Genomic DNA, 22,768 nt, shown 5'->3' with positions numbered 1-22,768 from the left:
ACTTTGATCAGGTGCTGTTTGATAAAGGCGCTCCTTGCAAAATCTTTGTTTAGGGCTGAATCATCAGGTGGAGGTAGAATGCTTATTGTTTCTAACTACATATTTGATGATTCAGTCCTGAACATCAATGGAGAGAGATAGAAAGATCATAATTGATACGTGTATGGCCACCTTAAGTATTAGTATGTAATCTGTATATCTCAGGTGTACTGGTTTCTATTGTACAGTGATGCTGAATATATTGTAGAAATACTTAATGAAACTGTATTGAGGATTATAATAATGTGCCATGACAACTGTGGGTTATAGTAAATGTTTATTATGTTAGTTAGAGAGAACTAAATAAACATATATTAAAAGTTCAGAGTAAGAGCTTTTAGTTTAAATAAAGCATATAACCTTAATGAAAAACAAAATAAGACATCTGTTTGTTATAACACACAATTTAACTTAACACCCTTCTCTAATAATAAAATGCTGTATTCATTACCTTTAACAAAGGAGCTGATTATATTAAAAATAGAGAAGAATTTTACCCATATTTTAAAATTTAAATGTTTTGTCTTGCATTTTCCCAACCTGCTTGGACATCTTTGCGAATTTGATTTCTTTTAGGTGGAAGAGGAGTATGTAGTGTTGGATATCTCCCAGGAATATGGTACCAAGCAGATTGGTGGATTAAAGAATACTGCCCGGATTTTGAAACTGATCTAAACAAAGGAAGCAGATATGAAAGTGAACTTATTGAGCCTGTCATCGACTGCACACATGAACTTGTAGGTCGAGCAAGGTTACTGGTCAAGGAGTAGCTTGAATGCTTTATTCCAGTGGATGTTGATATTGAAGATGTTGAGGCACTTTGAATGTACCTGTGTTTTTCTAAATTGCGCAATATTGATTTACTTTGTAGTTTCTCTTTTTGTAACAGAAGACGCTTTTCAGTCTCTTTAAGGCTACACTTGCTTGTTAATATCTCTTCATTATCAAACACATCATAAATGAATGATCCTGGAGAATTTGCTTTCTGGCTATTTCTAAAATGAGGGTATGTTGGAAGGGAGGAATTCCAAGCTCTATCAGAGTTCATTTGACTTTTTTCACTGTTGTCATGCCCAAAATACACCTTGTTGCTCGGACATCTAGTTGTCAATTCTTTCAAAAAGCTGCATTAAAAAAAACACCATGTCGGCAGCATAAATAAACAAATCCGTCTTTTTAATTAATCATTCTTAAGATGTCTAACAGATGATCACTACAAATCTACTCTCTAATTTAGTAAAGGTAACCAAAATGCCAGTGTATGGGACCAAAAGATTGCCCTTTACTAGGCATTATTTGATCTTGCCCCTTCTAAACCAGATTTGTGATCCAGTCATTGGTCAGAGGGCTGAACAGCCAGAGCAGCATACTTCAGCTCATACTTTTGGAGTGAAATAGCCAAAAATCTATTCATGTAATAACCTGGCCAAATAAGCAAATATTTACATGTCACTTTAACAGTTTAATATTTATACATATCACTTTAATACTTTAATATTTTATAGGTCACTTTAACAGCGAACAAAGAACTGGAGAAAAATATAATTAAAAGTTTTAAATTATTTACCATATCCTATTTTCATTTAGGGCTTATGAATATAACAGTCTAACATTCTAGAACATAATGTTTCATATAAAGTAAAGTAAAGTAAAGGGCAATGCCATGCAATCACTGAAGCTAAACACAGAACCTGTTGTACAAAACTGAGGTAACCCTTCACTGGTTCACCAGTTCTATGCACAGAGAACTGGAATCTTCAGAATTTTACTAATTCTAATTGGTGTACAGCATGCCCAGAGAGAGGCTGCCCAGAGTACACACAAGTGTGTATACCCCGAACTACACCCCCAACAATGTAAGTCTCTATCAAAATATTTTGCATAAAACAGCTCATATACAGTATAAAACCCTGCTTCATCTAAATAAACCATTTTCAGAAAAATATACTTGTTTTAGTAGTATGTGCCATTTGAAGAATTATGGGCCGCCTCCTTGGATCAAACAATTTACAGTGCACACAAACAAGCCAAGGCACACATACATGCTAGACCACATCAGCCAATGAATGGACAGATTTCTGCCTTTTACTCCCACACTACTTCCTGTAACAGAGCTGCATTATTTCCTGTCAGGTGATCTCCAAGGGAGCACACAGCCCATCACTAAATGGTGACTCAAGGAAAAAGATGTAAAAAGACAATATTTACTGATATATAAATTCCAGTTAGGTAAGATAGTTTATACCATATTAAGTGACCTATTAAAGTATCTGTTGGTTAAGTACTCATTCTAGGGGTATATTTTTTCTTTAAGGCTTCTGCAAAAGCTGCTAACCCCAATTTAAATCTCAGGACAAGGAAGTGTATTTACATGCATGTCACTTGTGCTGTGTTTGTGGTAGGGTAAACATTTTGCATGCATAGGACACACATGAAGCCCTATACTAAAAGCTTGGTCAAAGGCAAGTGTAATATATAAACTGAAAAAGGGGTATATCATGGTAAAAGAGGTATATAAGTGGGCCCCTGGTATGAGGTAGTCTTAACCTCTATGATGTGCATGGCATAATATACAATAAAAAAAGTAAAAGATACAGAAAAAACACCACTATTACACACCAGACATTGCTATAAAATAGAAATAAACTCTTTGCATACTCCCTGTATTCTTACAATCACTTTCCCATGGTACAGGCAAGCAGAGCTCTCTTTTACCCACTATATTGGTGTGGGTGGCATTATTATAGATATAGACAATTTATGTTTCTATTGCTGCACTGAGCTTTATTGAGGCTTTATTACTTTGGTCAATACCTCCATTTTTAAATGGAGGATTGGAAATAATTGTCCTAATGTGAGATTGTTACATTTTTATATATGTACATTTATATTTTAGCTTTTGGGTTTAGGGTTTATCCCTAATTTAAGGCAAGGCCTGTAATGCAATAGTAGTGTATTTGCTTCCTTACTTTTTTTTCCAGCTATAGGTTGTCGCCTCTAACTCTCTATGCTTACATTTCTATAGGGCTACTGGACAAGCCTTACCTTTGGACCTCACAGCTCAAAGGATGATCAGGACCTTTAATGATTGTTCTGATAGCTGCTGACTGTTTTAAAAATGCAATACCTTCTTTATCTATTCCAAATTCAGAACAACACAAGAGTTTACCTGTTGATGCAATAAAAAACAGAGAATAGCCATTGTACTGAATTACAAGAAAACAAATTAAGAAATGATTAACCCCAGGCTATTCCGCTACTTTAATAGTGGGTGGATGACACTATCATCAAAATGTGACCTTTGCATTTATGTCGGAAAATGTGTAATTAAAAAAATTATGGCCACTTTAATCTGGAACAAATATAATTAAAATGTTTTATGAGCATGGAGCATTGTTGGAAAATGCTATAGTTTTTCTAAACAATAGAATTTTACATAAAAAGAACAGTCAGTTTTAGTATAAATTGCACTTAATGGCAAGGGGTACACCGGGTTAAAATAGACCAATACAAATAAAGATGTTTTAATAATTATGGTTAAAAAAATTTAGGAGGTAGTTCAGTTGTGTAAATACAGATATACAAAGAATGATCAATGATGCTATGAGAATTACAATTCTCATCAATATGCCAAGGATAACATTACCTAGCTTAAAAAAAGTAGTGCTCAGGCTTAGCTCCAGATTCTGCCTTGCTTGCACTGATTGCAGAAATGTTCTGTTGGCTTTTTTTATTTCTATTACCTCCTTGTAATGTTCAAGTGCTTGTAGCCTGTGGGAACTAAGAACATTAACCAATTAGATGGCTTTATATAGGCATTCAATTAGGTATTCAAATCGCAGCTGTCGTCATCAGGGAGAAGAAGGGGGAATTCACAAATGTGGAGTAAAGTAAAGCCAAAGTAAGAATATATTTTGTTCTTAAAAAATGGCAAATTCACAGAAGCCTTATTCCATTTCACGAACATGGCATCTTTTCTGTTGGTGTTAGTTTTTGATGTTATTAACCTGATATTGCTGGAGTTAATAATGTCAGATTCAGTTAAACTGGGCAATTTGAGTTACTACAACAAAGGGGAAAAAGGGAAGCTTGGACACTTGTCAATTTGTCATTAAATGATTTTCTGGTATAAACATAAAATATAAGAATATAAAAGATTTTGCTCCAATTACATCTGAAGCTATTAGTGTGAATTCCACAGGGAGAGAACTCAGAAAGGACATTTTTTTTGTTGTTAGTAACATTTTCGCTTTTTGCTCAATAGCTACAGTATGATGTATTATGTGTTGTATAAACACAACATATTATATAAACAAAAAGGAATGTGTAGTGGGGATGAATTCTGCTTGAACTTTACAGGGAAAATCAGATTCTATATGTAAAGTTATGATCTTTCAAAATAGTACAGGTGTTGGATCCATTAACCTGAAACCTATAATTTAAAAACGTCCGAATTACAGGAGGGTCATCTCTCATAGACTCCATTTTAAGTAAAAAAATTCTAGTTTTTAAAAATGATTTCCTTTTCTCTCTAATAATAAAACAGTACCTTGTACTTCATCCCAACTAAGATATAACTAATCATTATTGGAGGCAAAACAATCCTCTTGGGTTTCATTAATTTTTTTAGGAGACTGGAGATTTAACTTATGGAAAGACCCCCCGGAAAATTCCAAGGTCCCAAGCCTTCTGGATAACAGGTTCCATACCTGTACTGCATTATAGAATTAGATAAGCTCCACTGGAGGAGTGACTGATTTTTCATTTCTCTAAACACTGTGGAACATGTCAGCATTATTTAACCAAAGGATAGAATAATGCATACGATGGAACAACCATTACCATATAGTATGAGGCAAAAGCTGCTTAGATAACTCTTTGTGCTTCATTCTGCAAGTGAATATATAGATGTGTTCACAAATCATAGGGAGCAAATTCTGGTGTGCATAATATAAGGCACATTGAACTTACTACATTTTTTCACCAAGATGACTTTGTAAATCTGCAAGGTTCTCCCGGGCCTCTCCAGTAAGGAGGCTTTTCTTGCCATACAGTTTGCTCCGTATTGCTAAACATTTACAGAGATGTTTTTCAGCCTCACAAATGCCTCCAGAATAAAATCTAAAAAAACATAATAGATATGTAATCGTGCAAGTACACAAGGAGTACATTTCAGTGTAGGGTTGGTTGGTTTTGGGCAACTTGGAGAGTGCAATATGGAATCACTCAGTTTGATCACTGTAGGTGTAGGGCATTGTAAACTATACCCCCTGAACAATGTAGGTCTCTATAAAAAGATATTGCATAAAACAGCTTTTATGTAAACAGAGTATTTTTTTTTTACGTAAACCCTTCTTCATGTAAATAAACCACTATAATAACTTAATGTAAAGCTGCTCTTATAAGCTATTATAGGCACTTCTGCAAATGACATCTGTTTATTTTTCAGATTTCAGCTATGATATGATATGGCCAGCTTTAGTGCTCCTGCACGTGCGTCTAGCCCTGGATAAATAAAACCTATAAATTAAGGGGAGAATGGTACAATACACTACAATTGTTTCTTTAAAACACTAACCTGTGAAGTCCTTGACAGAGTTCTAATTCAGCTTGCTCATAGGGCTTAGGTGGGATTAACTGAAAGTGTCTTAAAGCTTTTTCAAGGTACTGGTTGTGCTGACCTCTGCACTCGCTGGAATTTAAAAGGGCTAAATTGCATAATAGCCTGCCTTTTCAAAACAAAAAATAAAAAAAGTGTTAAAACATGTTTATGCCAAATTTTGCATGCTCCTTTATTGATAAGATTTTTATTCTGTAATTCTCATGCTTAGTGCAGTTTAGCAACAGTGCAGTAATGCAGCAATGCATAGCACATAATCAGCATTAACCTTTAGCTGGTCTAGTACAGTTAGAATCATAAAAACATGATTGCTATAGGTTACTACACTGGGGCAAATTTAAGTAAAGTGAAGGATTTTTCATGGGAATAATTTCAATTCTATTACCACATTAGTAAATTAACAGCCACTACCATGTTCATAGTGAAAGATTACAACTAATTATTAAAAATAAGAAACATAAAAATGGTAAAAAAAAAAATCAATAAACAATACCCTTGAGTTCAAGTAATATGCCATCGTCTTCCACATTTTCTGTAGGTAAACAATCAAAATTGTAATAAGCCTTCTGATAATAACAAAATGCTTCTTTCCAAGATCCAATTTCACGATACAGATCTCCCAAATGCTTCTGTGCCCACAAAAGTATTTCTGTAACTTCTGTAACTACTTTTTCTGATTCCATCTGGAAAAAATCAAACAATATTCAAGCATCTTTGAGCACAATAATTAATGGACCAGAGGCCATGGGTTCACTTGCAAGCAACAAGATCCATTTTTAGCATGTTCCTAATGTCTTTAAATTCTTGTGCATAAAGTGCCCAAAAAAAAACACTCGAGATGATCTTACACCTGCAACCTTGGCGAGTTAGAAGCTTCCCTACAATTAAAGTAGTCAAAACTATTGTTAAACTCTCAGAACATTCCAAGGTTGCAGACATGAGAAAATCTTGCTGTTTCCCAAAAGAGAAGGTTATTGTAAGGAGGTAGTGATGGTAGGAACAGCCATTCAGTACACTGTGGCCTTGTCCCTTTATATTTATTCCCTCTGCATATATTTTGACTCAGGCCCCTGGGGCAGGACTAAGGTAATCATGCTGAACGCAACTATATGGAAGTGCAAGGAGTGACTTGGAGTGCCAGTAGCTTTTATTGAAAAGATTTTATTTAATTTTTTTTCCTATAAAAATATAAAACAAGAAAAGACCAAAAGTAGAAAGTAAGAAAAGAAAGAGCAAAGAGTTTCTGATTAGTCAGTCATTGATCAGTTTTTTCCAGAAATATATAGAGGGGATAACAGTAGTATTTCGTACTGCTTTCTTAGCATTATACTATAAATGCAGATAGCATAATTTAGCATGTGGGCAAGTTTGAGGTCTGTTACAATACCAAACAGGCATAAATAAGGTGGGGTGCAAGTACCTTTAATAAATGACAAACATTTACACAATGAATGTGCCAAGAGTTGCACAACTGCAACAGCATTTTTTATCTGATCAGTTGCTAATAAAGAGACCAACAGAGTGATATCTCATTCATTCTACATTTTCAACTACAATTACCCAGCATTCCAGGATGCTGCAGTCTTCTGCACCACATGCTTCACTTCATACCTTGCAAGTTGGGAATAGCAGGATATTGTGTAGGAAGTACAGGTATCGGACCCCTTATCCGGAAACCCATAATCCAGAAAGTTCAGAATTACGGAAAGGCCATCTCCCATAGACATTTTAATCAAATAATTCAAAATTTTAAAACCTATTTCCTTTTTCCTTTACCTTGTATTTGATCCCAACTAAGATATAATTAATCCTTGTTGGAGCCAAAACAATCCTACTGGGTTTAATTACTGTTTAAATAATTGTTTTAGTAGACTTAAGGTAGGAGAAAGACAAAAAGACCCCTTGTCCGGAAAACCCCAGGTCCCGAGCATTCTGGATAACAGGTCCCATACCTGTACAGAATAGAAGCTGGCGTGGGGCTTTTCAGCTTTTTTCAAACCTAAACATGCATTTTTACTCAGTCTGATCTTCTACCTGATCTGACCTGCAACAGCTTTATCCACAACACCTAAAGTGCCATTATCATAGATAGGACATATCATCATCATAAACTCAAAAGTGACATCATCCAAGAATGGGGGAAGCTTGGACATGATGCAAGTCTATATTGTGACCTGCAACCTACAGCCTGACTCAGTCTCTGCAACAAGTTTCAACCATTTCTATTTAGTAAAGAATAATAAGTTTAAGAAAAAAATAGCATGTCTGCCTTTTAAAATGGCTAATATTCTGAACCATTACATGATTTCATTGCTATGCTAGGAATTTTTGCATCTCCATAATCTGATATGTGCATTCATAGGCTCCTTTGGTGCATAAAAACAGACACCCCCTGATGCCTTACTCACCAAGTGTAGTTGAGTTTCAACTAATAAGAATACATTTTCTGCTTCAGCGGTCTTGCCAATATGTTTCAGACAGTGAGCAGCAAAGGCTAATACTCTACACTGATCCACCAGCTCACAAAATTCTATCTTTGTACCTTCTGCAAATGAAAACACAAAAACATTCTGGCATGTTGTTTATAACAAATACTATTGCATACTTTGTGTGAATAATTGCATAGGATTTATGACATGTCTATTCATGCAACTGAAATTCAGTCAATGCAGTATAATAGTGGAGGAGTGGTGTCAGACAATATTACAAATGTTACAAAGCTAGATCATTAAGTATTAAACTGGTAGCATTTTGCCACCTGCTGGATTTCCTTTGTACTTGCAATTCCATATACAGGCATGGGACCTGTTATCCAAAATGCTCGGGACCTGGGGCTTTCCGGATAAGGGGGTCTTTTCATAATTCAGATCCAGATATCTTAAGTCTGCTAAAAAATTATTTAAACAAGAAGTAAACACAATTGGATTGTTCTGCCTCCAATAAAGGTGGCCATACACTGAAAGATCCACTCATTTGGTGAGATCGCCAAGTGAGTGGCCTAGGGCCTAGGCCTTGAGGACCGCATCAATGAGATCAATGCAGTACCTGATCAGACAGAAAAATCAAATCTGTCCAATCAAGATCTGGACAATTTCAGGCTACAGGTTGGTAGAGGAGGCAGATAAGCTGCCGAATCGGTCTAAAGAACCGATATAACCGATAACAGCTCAAATCAGCCCGTGTATGGCCACCTAATATTAATTATATCTTAGTTGGGATCTTGTAAAAGCTACTGTCTTATTATAGAAAATTAGTCCCATACCTGTACAGTATTTTTCACTATAGTCAGGAAGGGTCTTAGGACTCATATACTAACACGAGTGTAAACAGCTAGGTGCAAAAACACACACTGACTTATCTAAATGCATAGTATTTCCCATTCTAATAGCAGGCCCATCAAAAATAGCAGGTGCCACAACTTTCTCACAGTTTACCAGTTACGGTGTAACTTCCAATTGGAAAATCAGGTGGCTCTGGATTTTTTTACTGAATATGTGTGTAAATGATGGCACTTCAATACACATGCCATCAGAAAGAATGGTAGCATGCATTTTACAATTTTTTTACTATTTGAAAATTAGTTCCGCATGTAAACACAACATGCTAATAGAGTGTTGTACCATGTTAGCCATTATAAAAAGTAAATAGCTATATGTAAGAATGCAAGATTTCAAGAAAAATTGTCATCTCTTCATCAGGCAAGGTAACATCATGGCTAATAAAGAGATGTATTTTTTCTCAAAAGCTTGTACTCTTACATGTAGCAGTTAGCCATGTTGCCACAAAAAGTAATTTTTTTCTTTATCAAATGACAACATGCTAAAGAAAGCTCTAGGGCAATGACAGACAAGATATTAGTTGTCCCCACCCTGCTCCTCCTCCAAATGCCTTCCCACTACTGAATGTAAATCACCGGTGGGAAAACATATGCATCGTTTCGGCTTTTCGAAGACGCCCAATCATGTCTTCCATGGAAACTCACGGAAACTTGCCAGTGTGAAGGCGTTTATAGATTTGTCACCCACAATAAAGGAGCTTTGTCACACGCTACTAATCTCCTCGTATGTTATCGCCCTTAGGGGCATATTTATTTAGGGGCATATTTATTTCAAAATGTGAGTTTAGATCTTCATACATAAAAACTTACCCACATTCTATTAATTCTTATAGGATTTTTAGAAGCGTATTGATCAAATGGCGAGTTCTAACTTTCACCCATTGATGAATATGCTTCTAAAAGTTCCATAAGAATGATAGAACATGGGTGAATTTTTATGTATTAAGCTCTAAACTTACATTTTGATAAATGAAGAGTTGCAGAACAAAAATATAAATATGTCAAAACTGCTTCATACTAAAAGTTATTTTAAGGTCAATTAATCCTTTAAAGAGACTCAATAACATTTTAGAGAAACTGATAATATTATGTCACAGTCAGTATGAGGCACCAATTGAATTAAAGGCTAACCAGTAATTGTTTGGGCAGTGTAAAAAACAAGATTCAGAGAAAAAATGTTAACTTTTTGTGCAAGTCCGTTGGGTAATATGATTATACAAGGACAAAGGTAAAGAGGCTGACCAGTTGTTGGAAAGTAAACAGAACTCTGGCTCATTTACTATATCATTACTGGGCAAAGTTGTAGTTATAAAAAATAGCGACCAATCCAGCGATTAACTTGTGAGTTGCTGCCAATGCTGCAATTTGCGGTGAGAACCAATCCACCCCTTAAAGGTGACCATACACTTACCAATAACGATTTGTTCTTTGATGTTCAGGATTGAATCGTTACATACGGAGATAGAAACAATAGGGTTTCTCCCTCCACCTGACAATTCAGCCCTAAACGCAGATTTTGCTCAGGCACCTTCAACAGCACCCGATCAAATGTTTTGACCCGCCCGATTGACGAGATGACCAATATCTAACGCTCCTGTGACATCGGCCATCTTGTTACATGGACTGAATACTACCAGTGTGTGTATGGCCAGCTTTAGTCTGCTTTGATAAATTATTTACAAGGGCATCCTGGAATTACTGTTGGTTTAGACTTAGGGGCACATTTACTAACCCACGAATGGGCCGAATGCGTCCGATTGCGTTTTTTTCGTAATGATCGGTAATTTTGCGATTTTTTTCGGCGTCTTTACGATTTTTGCGTAAAAACACGATTTTTTCGGCGTCTTTACGATTTTTGCGTAAAAACGCGAGTTTTTCGTAGCCATTACGAAAATTGCGCAAAGTCTCGATTTTTTCGTAGCGTTAAAACTTGCGCGAAACGTCGCGCCTTTTAAGTTTTAACGCTATGAAAAAGGCGCGACTTTGCACGCAAGTGTTAACGCTACGAAAAATCGCGACTTTGCGCAACTTTCGTAATGGCTACGAAAAACTCGCGTTTTTACGCAGAAATCGTAAAGACGCCGAAAAACTCGCGTTTTTACGCAAAAATCGTAAAGACGCCGAAAAAATCGCAAAAAATACGAAAAAGTCGCAAAATGTTCGTTTCCAATCGGAATTTTTCCAATTCGGATTCGAAATCGTGTCTTAGTAAATCAGCCCCTTAGAGGTAAACCCAACATTCAGAAGGCTTGTATCAATATCTGTAACTGACTTGAGTCAAGTACATCAGGCAGTAATGTTATTACGGATATCACATGTCAGGAGAGAAGTCATCTAAACACAAATGCAGAGGAAAAAAATTGTCCCAAAACAAACACTGGAATTCTGGTAAATAAACATGGCAATTGGCATCTGAATTTTGTACATTGCACTGAATTCAGAAATTGGTCCTTGGGTTCTGCATTTATCAAACTATGTCACCTGCAATGCTGTCCTTCATTCTTTGGCATTCCACAGCTGGATCCTTTCCAGACAGAGACAAAAACTGCCAATGATAAATTAGGTCCATTTTTATCTGATGTCCAAACCTTGTGTTTCTAAAGATCGCACCAAGATTTCTATTGAAAAAACAATTTTAACAATCTGAATAAAGAAGTTATTAAAAAACAAAATAAAAATATATATCAAAAGTTGAGGTTTTACTTATCTATTTACATATCATGAGTAATAAGATGAATAAAATAAGATTATTAATAATGCAGGAGAAGCACAGTCAGTATAAATGTGGCATGTGTCTATATGCTAGCTGATTGGTGTACATTATCTTGTATGTGTGTCTGTTTGATTAAGTTTATTGTATATTGTGCATCATTTAAAAGTGTGATGACATTTATTCCTAAATGAATGTGTCAAGACCTCTCCTTTAAATGGCAATGCCAGAATAATACAGAAGGCCTTACAAGCTGTTAAGTTGTGTCTTGTATCTCTAGTAAAGTAAATGTCACAGCAGTAATTTCCTTTGTTCTAGATAGGGCTGCTTACCTTCCATGCTACAAATTCTCAGATATAATTCTGAATTCCAAGACTGTATTATCTAGTGTGTAAAAATGATTTCTGTTCTACCTGCTCCAGATGCTTTTAAAATGTGCAGTTTACTGTATGTGCATCTGTACAGGCAAATCAATATAAAACCCACACAGAGAGAAGCACACATATGCAGATTAAACTGCTATTGCTACTTTATTCAGCTGAGATGTCAGCTAATTAAAGTATAATCTACATATATGTGCTCTTCTCCGTGTGAATGTTATAGTGTGAAATGGGCCTTGGCAGAGGCAAAACGGAGTTGTGCACCAGCACTGTTTCATTTGCCTACAGCTCATTACTTAAAAAGTGATAATCATTATACAGACAAAGCACAATACACAGATCATACCTTTTGTTTGAAATAAATGTAGATAACCCATGTACATCACCAATCATCTTAAGATGCCATGGTACTTCCTCATAAACTTGTCTTGAAAATTGTAAATGCTGAAAATGCTCAATGAGAACTTCATGAAATTGCTTTCTTTCAGGATTCATGATGAGACTTTCATTGATTGGGATAAAAACACCTAAAATGAAAATGCTATTGTGGTAAAAATCTCTTAGGTTTTCTCACATTTAATTTAAGAGTATTTACTGCTTCTCATAGGAAAACTTGTTCTTACCATTACTCTGTTTTTGCAAACATACAAATACATTCTAGACCCACAAAGCAATTAGAAAAGGGCATTGTCATAGCTTGACACATACTACCCATCCTTCCTTCTGCTCTATGAATTGTAACATGGCTAGAAAGCACTGAAATATTTGGCAATTTATATCTGAACACTTATGTCCAACACTAAAACACAGCAAAGGAACAGATATATATATATTAAGTAAGTTGCTATTACTCACACACACACACAATTATAAATACCACAGGAAATCAACTCAAATATGTATACCTGCTCTCTATGGCATCGACCACAAGAATGAGTTTCAGTTGTTACACTTGGCTGTTTATGCCATCATTCTTCTGTGAATACTGAAAATGTGTTCCTGTATTTGTGTGTGATATCCACATGTTACTACTGTGCTATTACCCTTATATATTGTTAGGATCTACACAAAGTAGTAAAAAAAACTAAGTATGTATTTGTACAATATACACTTTCATTTCATTCTTTCAGTATCACGGTTGTGTCTTTGAGCCAGATGTAAACAAGTAAGTGCCACTGAGAAACGAAGGCTGACTATAAACTCAGTATCTAAACTATATATTCCACTTTTAGAGGCACTTATGAAGTTAAGCATACATATTTTGACAGGTTATGCGGCAGAAAGTATAATATGATTGTGCTTACCAAGCAGTAAATGTTCAACAACATCCCGAAATGTTTGATGACAAATGTGCAGAAGTCCATCAGGTTTCTCCTTAATCCACTTAGATGTAATACAACGAAAGGAAGCCCAATGTAAAGTAGTTACTTCATATTTATGTTGGTATCCCAAAACTTTCAGAAGATGTAGGATATCATGTTCGCTCAAGCCGCAACGAGAAGTACTAAGCAGACACAAGACATCTACTACCCAGCCTTTCATACCTGTCAGCAATAAAACATGTTTTTGTACAAGTATATGAAAAATCACAAGTGTATAAAATTCTGATGCATTCTGAGAAATAAAATACATTTTGTAAAGACATTTGTATATTGCAAATGTTATAAAGGCATTTAGCAATAGGAGTAATATACATTTGCAACATCAGTTTCTCAGGTTATTCCATTATAACATGAAAAAAACTAGCCATGCATATTTCATAGTAGCAGACTGCTGTACCATGCTAGCCATTGATCTAAATAATAAAATGTAGCGTTATGGGCCAAACGCAAACGTAGCCCTAAGTATTTTAATCATTGTCTTCATTGTCTTGAAATCCAACTGGGAATTTCTACATTGTCTTAGTTAATTTTTAATGAAACAGTTTCACAAGTAAGAGTTCTTTTCACATAATTTTGAGATATTAAATGTTTTGTTATTGTGCTCCCTCAAGTGCAAATAGCATAACTAACTCACGAGTACAACTGCTGAGCTGAGTGCCTTTACTGTGACACCCACGTTACATGGTTGAAATATCCCTCTAGAAGTATGTGAAAAAAATAAACTGCAACAAACATGCACTTAAGAACAACCTTTCTATTCTCATTGCTTATAGGCCTGTAACTGAAAATTAAAAGACAATATATTTAATGTTTTTTTTTTCAAATATCCATCGCAATGGCAATGTTTTTGATACCATCATGTATTCCCTTCAAAAAGAGTTAAATACAGGATTATATACTATATTTGTATTAAGCTTCAGGTAACCCTGGCATATACAGAGACTAATTTGCAGGGAGATGTTGCATTTACCTGTATTACATTTTTCCACAGGAAAGGACTTGTTTTTCCCTTTACATTGCTTTTTGCATGTCCAACTGTAGTCATTAACCCAGCGTTCTATGATCAGTGACAACAGCTCCTTAGCAGACCGAGCTTTTAGAAATCCTTTTAGGTACTGCGGTCCATCCTGTGATATTGTGCTCAGTTCATTTGCCAGCAAGGCAAGATGGAGGAGGGTCATTTTTCTTTCCCTGTTTACAATGCTTTTAAGCCAGTCCTGTGAAATATGCCTCCTGGGCATTGCTAAATGTTTGTGGAAGATACACAGCCGAATGTTTTCATCCCACACATTTTCATATTCAGCCAGCACAACATCTGAACGAACCTTTAAACATTTGAAGGAGAGGTGTGTTGGAGAGGTTGTCAGGATTATTTTGCAGTAATCTGGCAAGTTGACTGGCAGGCATAGAAAGCCCTTTGCCTAGTTTGAAAAAAAAGTGTTATCAATCTGGTTTGGAAAAGCAAAAGAAACTTACTGAACAGTTAATTCTTAGTTTCTGAATATAATATATATATATTATATATAATATATATTACTGTACTTGCTCTGCGGGTATTCCATTAATTCCAGAAAGCCCATCAATGCCATCTAGTAGCAGGACACAGGGTTTTAATGTAATACATGACAAAAAAACCTCCAGGAGCAATGGGAAAGCCCACATATCAGTAATATTCTCATTGTTCATCAAATCTTCAGCTTGAACACCTGAATCATAAAAATCACACAATCAGAAAATAAAGAAAAAAAACATTACAAATGTATATGTACTAAGGACTTGTTCCAACATGTATATTTATTAATTTTAAAAAGATAAAAGGGATAATTTATTAATGCTCCAGGAAAATTCAAGAACAATAATGGGGCAAAACTGGCCCTTAGTGGTCATTCTAGAAGCACTTTCTTCCAGGGCATATATGCAATTAAAACCCCAATGCAAGGTGCAGAGAGCAGTGCCCTTAGGCACAAGGCAGCCCTGTCCTTAATATCTACCATAGGCTATGCAATAAGTACAGAACTCCTTAGCAGTCTATGCACACTGGCACTCCCTAACCTGTGCATCTGTATGACAGACCATTTAATAAATGACTAGACGTAATAAACTCTAAAACCATGAAAATCAGAATGTTGATAATTCTGCCCTTTAGGGTTTGGATTTCTTTCAATATTTGGCAAACTTTTTGTGGCAGATTCATCTGACTGCAAACAATATGGATTTGGTGCATTCCTAATTAAGACTTAAAATGATTGTTAGCTGATTAGATCAGACAGAGGATTCATAATTACCAAAGTATTCACACTGGAGCACTGTGATGCAGTATCGCATGAAAGACATGATGTTGCTGCTTCTTCCACTACTGCCAACAAAATATGAGATTACTGTGATATCTGGGTTATTTGTCCTAAATGAGTTAAACCATTTTGCTGCAATAGTTGACTTGCCACAGCCTCGATCTCCATATAGGACCAGGATAGAAGCGGCTCCAGATCTGGAAACAGACAATATAATATATATATATTTTCACTGGGTTTTGTTACAAGATAAGGAGAACACTGTCATTAGTTATAAATATTTAATTTCATGTGTTCAATGTAATTTTGTGGACTTCTTGGAACATTTTTGGAGAGTTTTCTGTAAAATAAATAAACAATGGAGTTGGTGAAAGGATGGGACATGGAAGAAGTAATTGGTCTTCTGTTCTTTCCTGGGTGTTTTGTTAGAAATGTTTTAACAAGATATTCTGTCTAGTAAGCTATTCTACAAATACATAAGAGGGGATTATAGGCAGATAAGGGGTGTTCTTTTTTCCCCATAAAAACAATCAACGCACCAGAGGCCTCCCCTTTAGATTAGAGGAACAGAGCTTCAATTTGAAGCAGTGTAGGTGGTTTTTCACCGTGAGGGCAGTGAGGTTGTGGAATGTCCTTCCTAGTGATGTTGTAATGGCAGATTCTGTTAATGCTTTTAAGAGGGCCCTGGATGAGTTTTTGAACAAGCATAATATTCAATTATATATAATAATATAATTCATATATATATAATTATAATATTCATTGTGATAATATCGGTGTGTGTATGGCCACCTTAACACTGTGTATGTGGGCAAGTGAACCAAATACCCCTTTTATTTCAACATCACTTCCATTATACCTAAAACACATGACGAATAAACAGATTGTGATTGCACATACGTCCAGTGAGTGTGAAATTGTTTTTGATATTTATAAATATCTTTATGTATCCAGCAGAAAGTATCTCTCAGCTAGGAATACAGCCTTAAAAATCAAATGATTATATTAAAGAATAACTGATGCCCATGGTAAAGAAAAATGATTCATGGTGTCATACTTCTAAAAGAAATGTCATAAAATATGGTGTAACCTAGAAAGGCTAAAAGCTGATTATTGTATAGTGTTATGACAATGACATACTGTACCTTGCAGCTGTATTATGCAAGACATCACAATCTATGCTTTCAGATCCCAAGGAATGAGTAGATTGTTTCTCTGCCTGTGCACCAAACACAAAGTCATCCAGGACTGTAAGTAGTTTATTTGATTGTTCTGTTGGCACAAAATCCTTGCAAAGGCACTCTGCAAAAGCTTTGTTGTAAGCATGTTGAAGGCTGTGTTCATGACCTTCAGAACAAATGATGGGAAATCATGCACATGCTTAGTTGCAGACATAAGAAAATGTACTGTATACATCTAAACTAATCAGAAATAGCACAGAGATTTCCAACAAATGTAAAACTAGCAGTAAAAGGAAATACAGCATATTGTTCAGTTCTATTTCCCTGACCAGAAGCTAAAGCAGCCATACACCTCTGCCGATGCACCATATTGACAGTGCATGGTGAATTGGCAGATGAGGAAGTGGGGCTGTAGAGAAACCAACTGATCATCTTGTGAGCCCAACTGATGGATAACATACAATGGGCCATCTATGTTTAGTTGGCTTTGGTCAGCTACCCCCAGCAAGATTTAAAGGAGAAGGAAAGGCTAGTAAAGAGTTAATCTCAAGCTGCAGGAATACCTTCAGTTGTCTCAATAGTGCCCTTAAGTCTCCCCATATTTTACCTGTTCAGAAGATCTGAAGCCAAACAGGAAGAAAAAACGCTGAGCTGTGTAAAGAAAGTTCCATAATGCCTCACTCCTGCACAGACACCCAGACCAAGTGAACATGCTCAGTTAGTAAGACTATGGGGCTGATTTACTAATCCACGAACGGTCCAAAGGCGTCCGAATGAGTTTTTTTTTCGTAATGATTGGTATTTTGCAACTTTTTCGTAGCCATTACGACTGTTTCGCAAAATGTCGCGACTTTTTCGTAGTGCTACGACTTGTGCGAATTGTCGCAACTTTTTCGTAGCCTTCGCGCCGAGTACGAAAGTTTCGGATTCATTCAAGTTCAGTATCGTGACTTTTCTTGGGCCAGGTTGGAGCTGCAGAGTGCCATTGAGCCCTATGGGAGACTTTCCTTGGGCCGGGTTGGAGCTGCAGAGTGCCATTGAGTCCTATGGGAGACTTTCCTTGGGCCAGGTTGGAGCTGCAGAGTGCCATTGAGCCCTATGGGAGACTTTCCTTGGGCCAGGTTGGAGCTGCAGAGGGCCATTGAGCCCTATGGGAGACTTTCCTTGGGCCAGGTTGGAGCTGCAGAGTGCCTTGAGTCCTATGGGAGGCTTCCAAAGTCATGCAAAGTCTGAAAGTTTTGCCCGCAGTTTACGAGCACTCAATACGAAAAAGTCGCAACAAGATACCAGCAAATCATAACAGCTACGAAAAAGTCGCGACAATTCGCGCAAGTCGTAATGGTTACGAAAAAGTCGCGGCAATTTACGAAAAGTCGTAACGGCGACGAAAGAATCGCAAAAAATACGAAAAAGTCGCTAAATGTTCGTTTTCCAATCGAAATTTTTCCAATTCGGATTCGTGGGTTAGTAAATCAGCCCCTATGAGTCAGCTTCCTTCTGATTGGCTCAGATCCACATTCCTAAGGGGGGGAGTGAGTTCTTACCTTTCTTTCTCCTTTAAAGATGAGTGTAGATTGCAGCCATTAGGACTGCAGAATGATTTGTTGGAAAAGACCTATACATGGTCAGATTGTTGAGCAGCATGGTCTAACTAGGCCTTCTGGCTTACCAAATATGGTCATGTATGGCCATTTTATAATGAAGAAGGTGTGTTTCACCAACAAAATGACTCTTACCTCTATACCAGAAGTAGGACACAGCAAATCATTTTATTTATTTTGAAAATAAAGTAATAAAGAGAATTATGTTACTGACCAATATTTTTAGGAGTGGCTGAGAGAGGATACAATCTCTCTATTATATTACACCAATCTTTCAGTACCAAATTTCCAAGTTCCTCTTTAGTTTTGAAGAACCTCACCGGAAACCCTTTATCTACTATTCTGATTTTAAGTTCCCAAATCTTTGTTCTCTCATAATCATTTTCACTTTCAAAAGTGGAAAGAATGGTTTTTTTCTCTTCTTCATTTGCCTTGTGCAATTGTTCTTCAATGAACACGTGGTCTCTGAAGTAGAAATACTGAAATCCAACATCTCTTGAAAATGCAGCATGGTGGATTTCCAGTTCTGTGATGCTGCACTCTCTGTTTCCTCCTTCCAGTAACCAAGAATAGCCACTATTAGCTGCCACCACAAGTTTCTGCTCCACATTTGGTAAAGCAGAAAAATCTGAAATACTGACAGAATTAATGGGGCAATGAGAATGAGCTTCAGGAATAAACTCCCCATAAGTGTGACCTAGTATACATATGAAAAAAGGTGATGAACGTTCAATGTAATCAAGAGACAATGTCAACTGCTCAGCGACATTGAAAGGTTTTACATGATAAGGCTGGCCCTCTAATGGCCACCTGAGATTAACAGCTTTGAAGGAAGTTCCTCGGGCATAGCAGAAGTCATTGAGTTGCTCAAATATATTTTTGCTCAAATAATTTCTCTCTTCTTGGAAATCTTTTATTGTTGAACACACATATGGGCAAATTGGTGGTCTGTGCATAAAGTAATAACTGGGATCCTTTTGCATTGCAAAATTTGAGTATTCCAAATTCAGCTCTTATAATTTGTAAAAGTAGCACTCACTGAAACAAATAACAAACAATAAATTAAATAGTAAAAGTGGTTGATTTATATACACATTTCATCTTTACTATATTTTAAGACGTATTAGGGATGTACCGAATCCTTATTTTTGGAATTCGGCTGAATCCTTATTCTTTCGCACAGGATTTAGCTGAATTCAATCTTCTTTATGATTTTGTGACCAAAGTCACATGATATTTAGTGTTTGGATTCAGGGGCCTAGAAAATTTGGTCAGAGACCTGCTCAATCAATATCTGTATCATTTACAGATATAATGTAGGCAGGATCACTTGAGGGTCCTGCAGGCAATAGGCAACTGACTTGGTCTGGAGGGGTCAAGTCAGCAATTTTTATCAACCCATGTATAGCCAGCTTAAGCCTTGCTCAGTACAGTGCCAAGTACTAATATGTGTGCCAAATACAGTTACAAGTACAGTACAATTTTACCTGAAAGAAAGTCCTAGTAATTAACAATTTTTGCAATATTATTGCACTAAAATTTTAAACTGGCAGAGAAAGTATCATTTATTGATTGATGGTATTAGTTTCCAGTTGTTGTAATTGTTTGGCCCTTGGGCAAAAACGATTGGATTAACCCAGTATCACTAACCATAGATGGGAATAATGGGGAAAAGTTAAGCTTGTTTGGTGACCTCTAATAGTGTATGGCCATCTTAAGGGCTTAGAGCACAACATTTTGAGTAATGATGGCAGTAGAAGTTAACAATGGTAAGTAACGGTGGCTCAATGGCTAGCACGTCTGTATATCTCACGTCAAGGTATACTAACTGAATCTGTACATTCTGACAAAGTTTAAGATTCCCTTTAAAATAACTTCATTGAAGACATACGTGTTATATGTTAATGTACACCACTAAAAACTGTATGGATATTAGAAATTACCTTACTATTAAGCAACAAGTATAAAAGCATGATGCCCAACACAGAACTCAATGGCATCATTACTGAATAAGTAACAATACCAACCTTTTTCTAATTTTATTCATCAGTTTAGTTTCATGGAAGCCATCTATCTTTCTGCCCTCCAACTACCCATGAATAGTCGTCTTCCAATATTCGGTCAGGACCCCACCTGAGCTTCTAAAAAAAAAAAAAAGTAAGCAAATATCAAAACACATTATTGGATATGCCATCCTAAAATAGTTCAAAAAATATCAAGCACAACAAATAAATGTTTACACCTTGTGCTGGTGGCCCAGCTCAACGGTTTGGGAACCTCTAAGTTTAAGGGTTACCTTCAATAAAAAATTCCCTGTGCTGGACTTACATAAAACCAGCCCATAGGCAAACACAGAAGCAAGATTTTCCAGTAAGAATCCTGACTGCAGTCTTAACTCCTTGTTCTTTATTTGTATTGCATGATGCAATATGTGCAAGGATTAAACACTTTACTTATAAACACTAACACATCAACAGCCCTATGACTGCCCACCTGCTGTATGAATTAAGTGTAATATCACAAATCCAAAAATTAGTATTAAAGGCACCTAGGCCTGCCATCGGGAAAGGGGGGAGGGGTCAGTCGCTCTTGGGTCATTTTTGGGTCTTAAGGGGGGCTGGCCGTGCTGTACATACTTGGATTAGCTAAGCTCCACTGCCTGTCATTGAGCTGCAGACTTTCGTGAGCAGCTCTACTGTGACTTCTGTGACAAAACAAGCAATAAGCAATACAAAGAGCTGTGTAGGGGAAATAACACTCAGGTACCCACCCTTCTGCCCTCCTGACCAAAGTCTGCAGCTAAATTACAACAGTGGGGCCCGGCTAATCCAAGTAAGTGCAGCACTGCTTGGCCCCCTTTCAGTGATGAGAGAGGGAGTTGCAGCACATTCTTCAAAGGGGAAGTCAAAAATTAAGGTTCTCCATTAAAAAAGAAAAATATTTCTAATATACATATATTGAAAAATCAATACTATTATTATACATAGTGTGATCCCTTGCCAGTGTGTCCCCTCTTTACTCCACTAGCTCTGGTTACTATTCACACAAATCCTAAGGTGGCTGCTGGCTGAACTACAATAGAATGATCAACACTGCAGTACACAGAGTTGTTTCATGCCTTTGCTTCTAGTGAAAGCTAAACTCCGTTAGAATAACCTGCATGCTTCTTTCTTGCCATTAAGAATTAGGGTAGCAATAACGGTTTTAAAGTTAATGCAGCCAGTTCTGGCTAGAGATTTGTGAAATCAATAATCAGAGCTACTGGAGTGAAGGGGGGAAGTCATGGGGTCATTTTCATAAAAATTGGATGGATTATTACATAAATGGATATTAGAAATAGGTTTCTTTTTTTAATGAACAACCTGGGACAATAATGGCTCTGGTCACCACTAAGTGTTTTGGTTTTTAACCACTAGTCTCCTGAGGGGGAGAGAGAGCCTGAAAATGTTGTTCTGTGTCAGGCAAATAGATTCCTTTCTTATACTGTGAAGCAAATATTCCAAAACAACTATTTTTTTTTTATATATATATTTTCCGAAATGTCAACTAATGTCTTCATGAACATAATGATCCAGTCTGGGCATTTTTGATACCTTATTTTGCATTACACTATAGTGGGGAAAACTATTATTGCCACCTTAATGAAATGAAACCAGACTCAATATCCAGTTTTCTACCTATACAAAGTACTTCCTGCAACATATACATATAGCTCACCTCCACTCACCTCACAAGCAATAACGAGCACTAAATGACCCAAGGCGCCAATGCTGTGCACTAGTGGAATCTGTCCCTGACCCATTACAAATCCAAGTTTTGAGTCTAAAAGGACGGCTGTACACTTGCGTTACTATAGTGACAACGCTATCTCTGGGAGACAAGCGTAAACTTCCCATGCACCTACCCCGGAAGCACTTTCTACTTTCTACCCATCAGCAATTTTACAAATATCAGCCTGTTCTATAGTTCTCTCCGCCTGACAGCCTATGAAAGCCCATGACACCGACTCCTTCCAACAGGCACGGTCTCCCATTACAAGTGACCGAGAGGCTAGCAGCCAATCAGCGCCAGCCACGCTCCAACCTCTGAAACTCGTACATGGAAGCATACCATTGGCCTGAGATGACAGAGACGGCGAAGTCGAGGAAAGCTTTGATTGGATAGCTGATTTGCGTGGTTGACAACCATTGGTTGCCTTCATGTTGCCGCCTACCGGCTTGGCGAGCC

General features: G+C 36.8%; 1 protein-coding gene across 5 annotated transcripts; it reads right to left on the bottom strand.

Moving 5' to 3' along the window:
• Positions 1 to 301: 301 nt before the first annotated feature.
• On the bottom strand, positions 302 to 22,765 carry LOC100496167 (putative tetratricopeptide repeat protein 41). 5 transcript variants are annotated; one of them, XM_031898867.1, is made up of 18 exons: positions 22,269 to 22,764; positions 20,569 to 20,682; positions 18,756 to 19,579; positions 16,905 to 17,106; positions 15,754 to 15,956; positions 15,011 to 15,174; positions 14,439 to 14,889; positions 13,391 to 13,630; positions 12,433 to 12,613; positions 11,478 to 11,614; positions 8,068 to 8,204; positions 6,153 to 6,342; positions 5,618 to 5,768; positions 5,011 to 5,160; positions 3,686 to 3,819; positions 3,085 to 3,208; positions 1,027 to 1,163; positions 302 to 975 (listed from the first exon to the last, which is right to left on the bottom strand). In XM_031898867.1, exons 3-18 carry the CDS (start codon positions 19,522 to 19,524, stop codon positions 551 to 553), a joined length of 3,795 nt encoding a protein of 1,264 aa, XP_031754727.1. In that variant the 5' UTR covers positions 19,525 to 19,579; positions 20,569 to 20,682; positions 22,269 to 22,764; the 3' UTR covers positions 302 to 550. The 5 variants fall into 5 exon arrangements, with proteins under 5 accessions (XP_031754727.1, XP_002938129.2, XP_012815314.2 ...); XM_002938083.5 differs by having other exon boundaries at positions 302 to 1,163; positions 22,259 to 22,763; XM_012959860.3 differs by having other exon boundaries at positions 302 to 1,163; positions 22,269 to 22,763.
• Between the last annotated feature and the right edge of the window lie 3 nt (positions 22,766 to 22,768).

This window comes from Xenopus tropicalis, chromosome 3, assembly GCF_000004195.4.
Source record: "Xenopus tropicalis strain Nigerian chromosome 3, UCB_Xtro_10.0, whole genome shotgun sequence".
NCBI lineage: Eukaryota > Metazoa > Chordata > Amphibia > Anura > Pipidae > Xenopus > Xenopus tropicalis.
The sequence above is the reverse complement of the archived record's forward strand: the minus strand, read 5'-3'. Positions and strand labels throughout refer to the sequence as shown.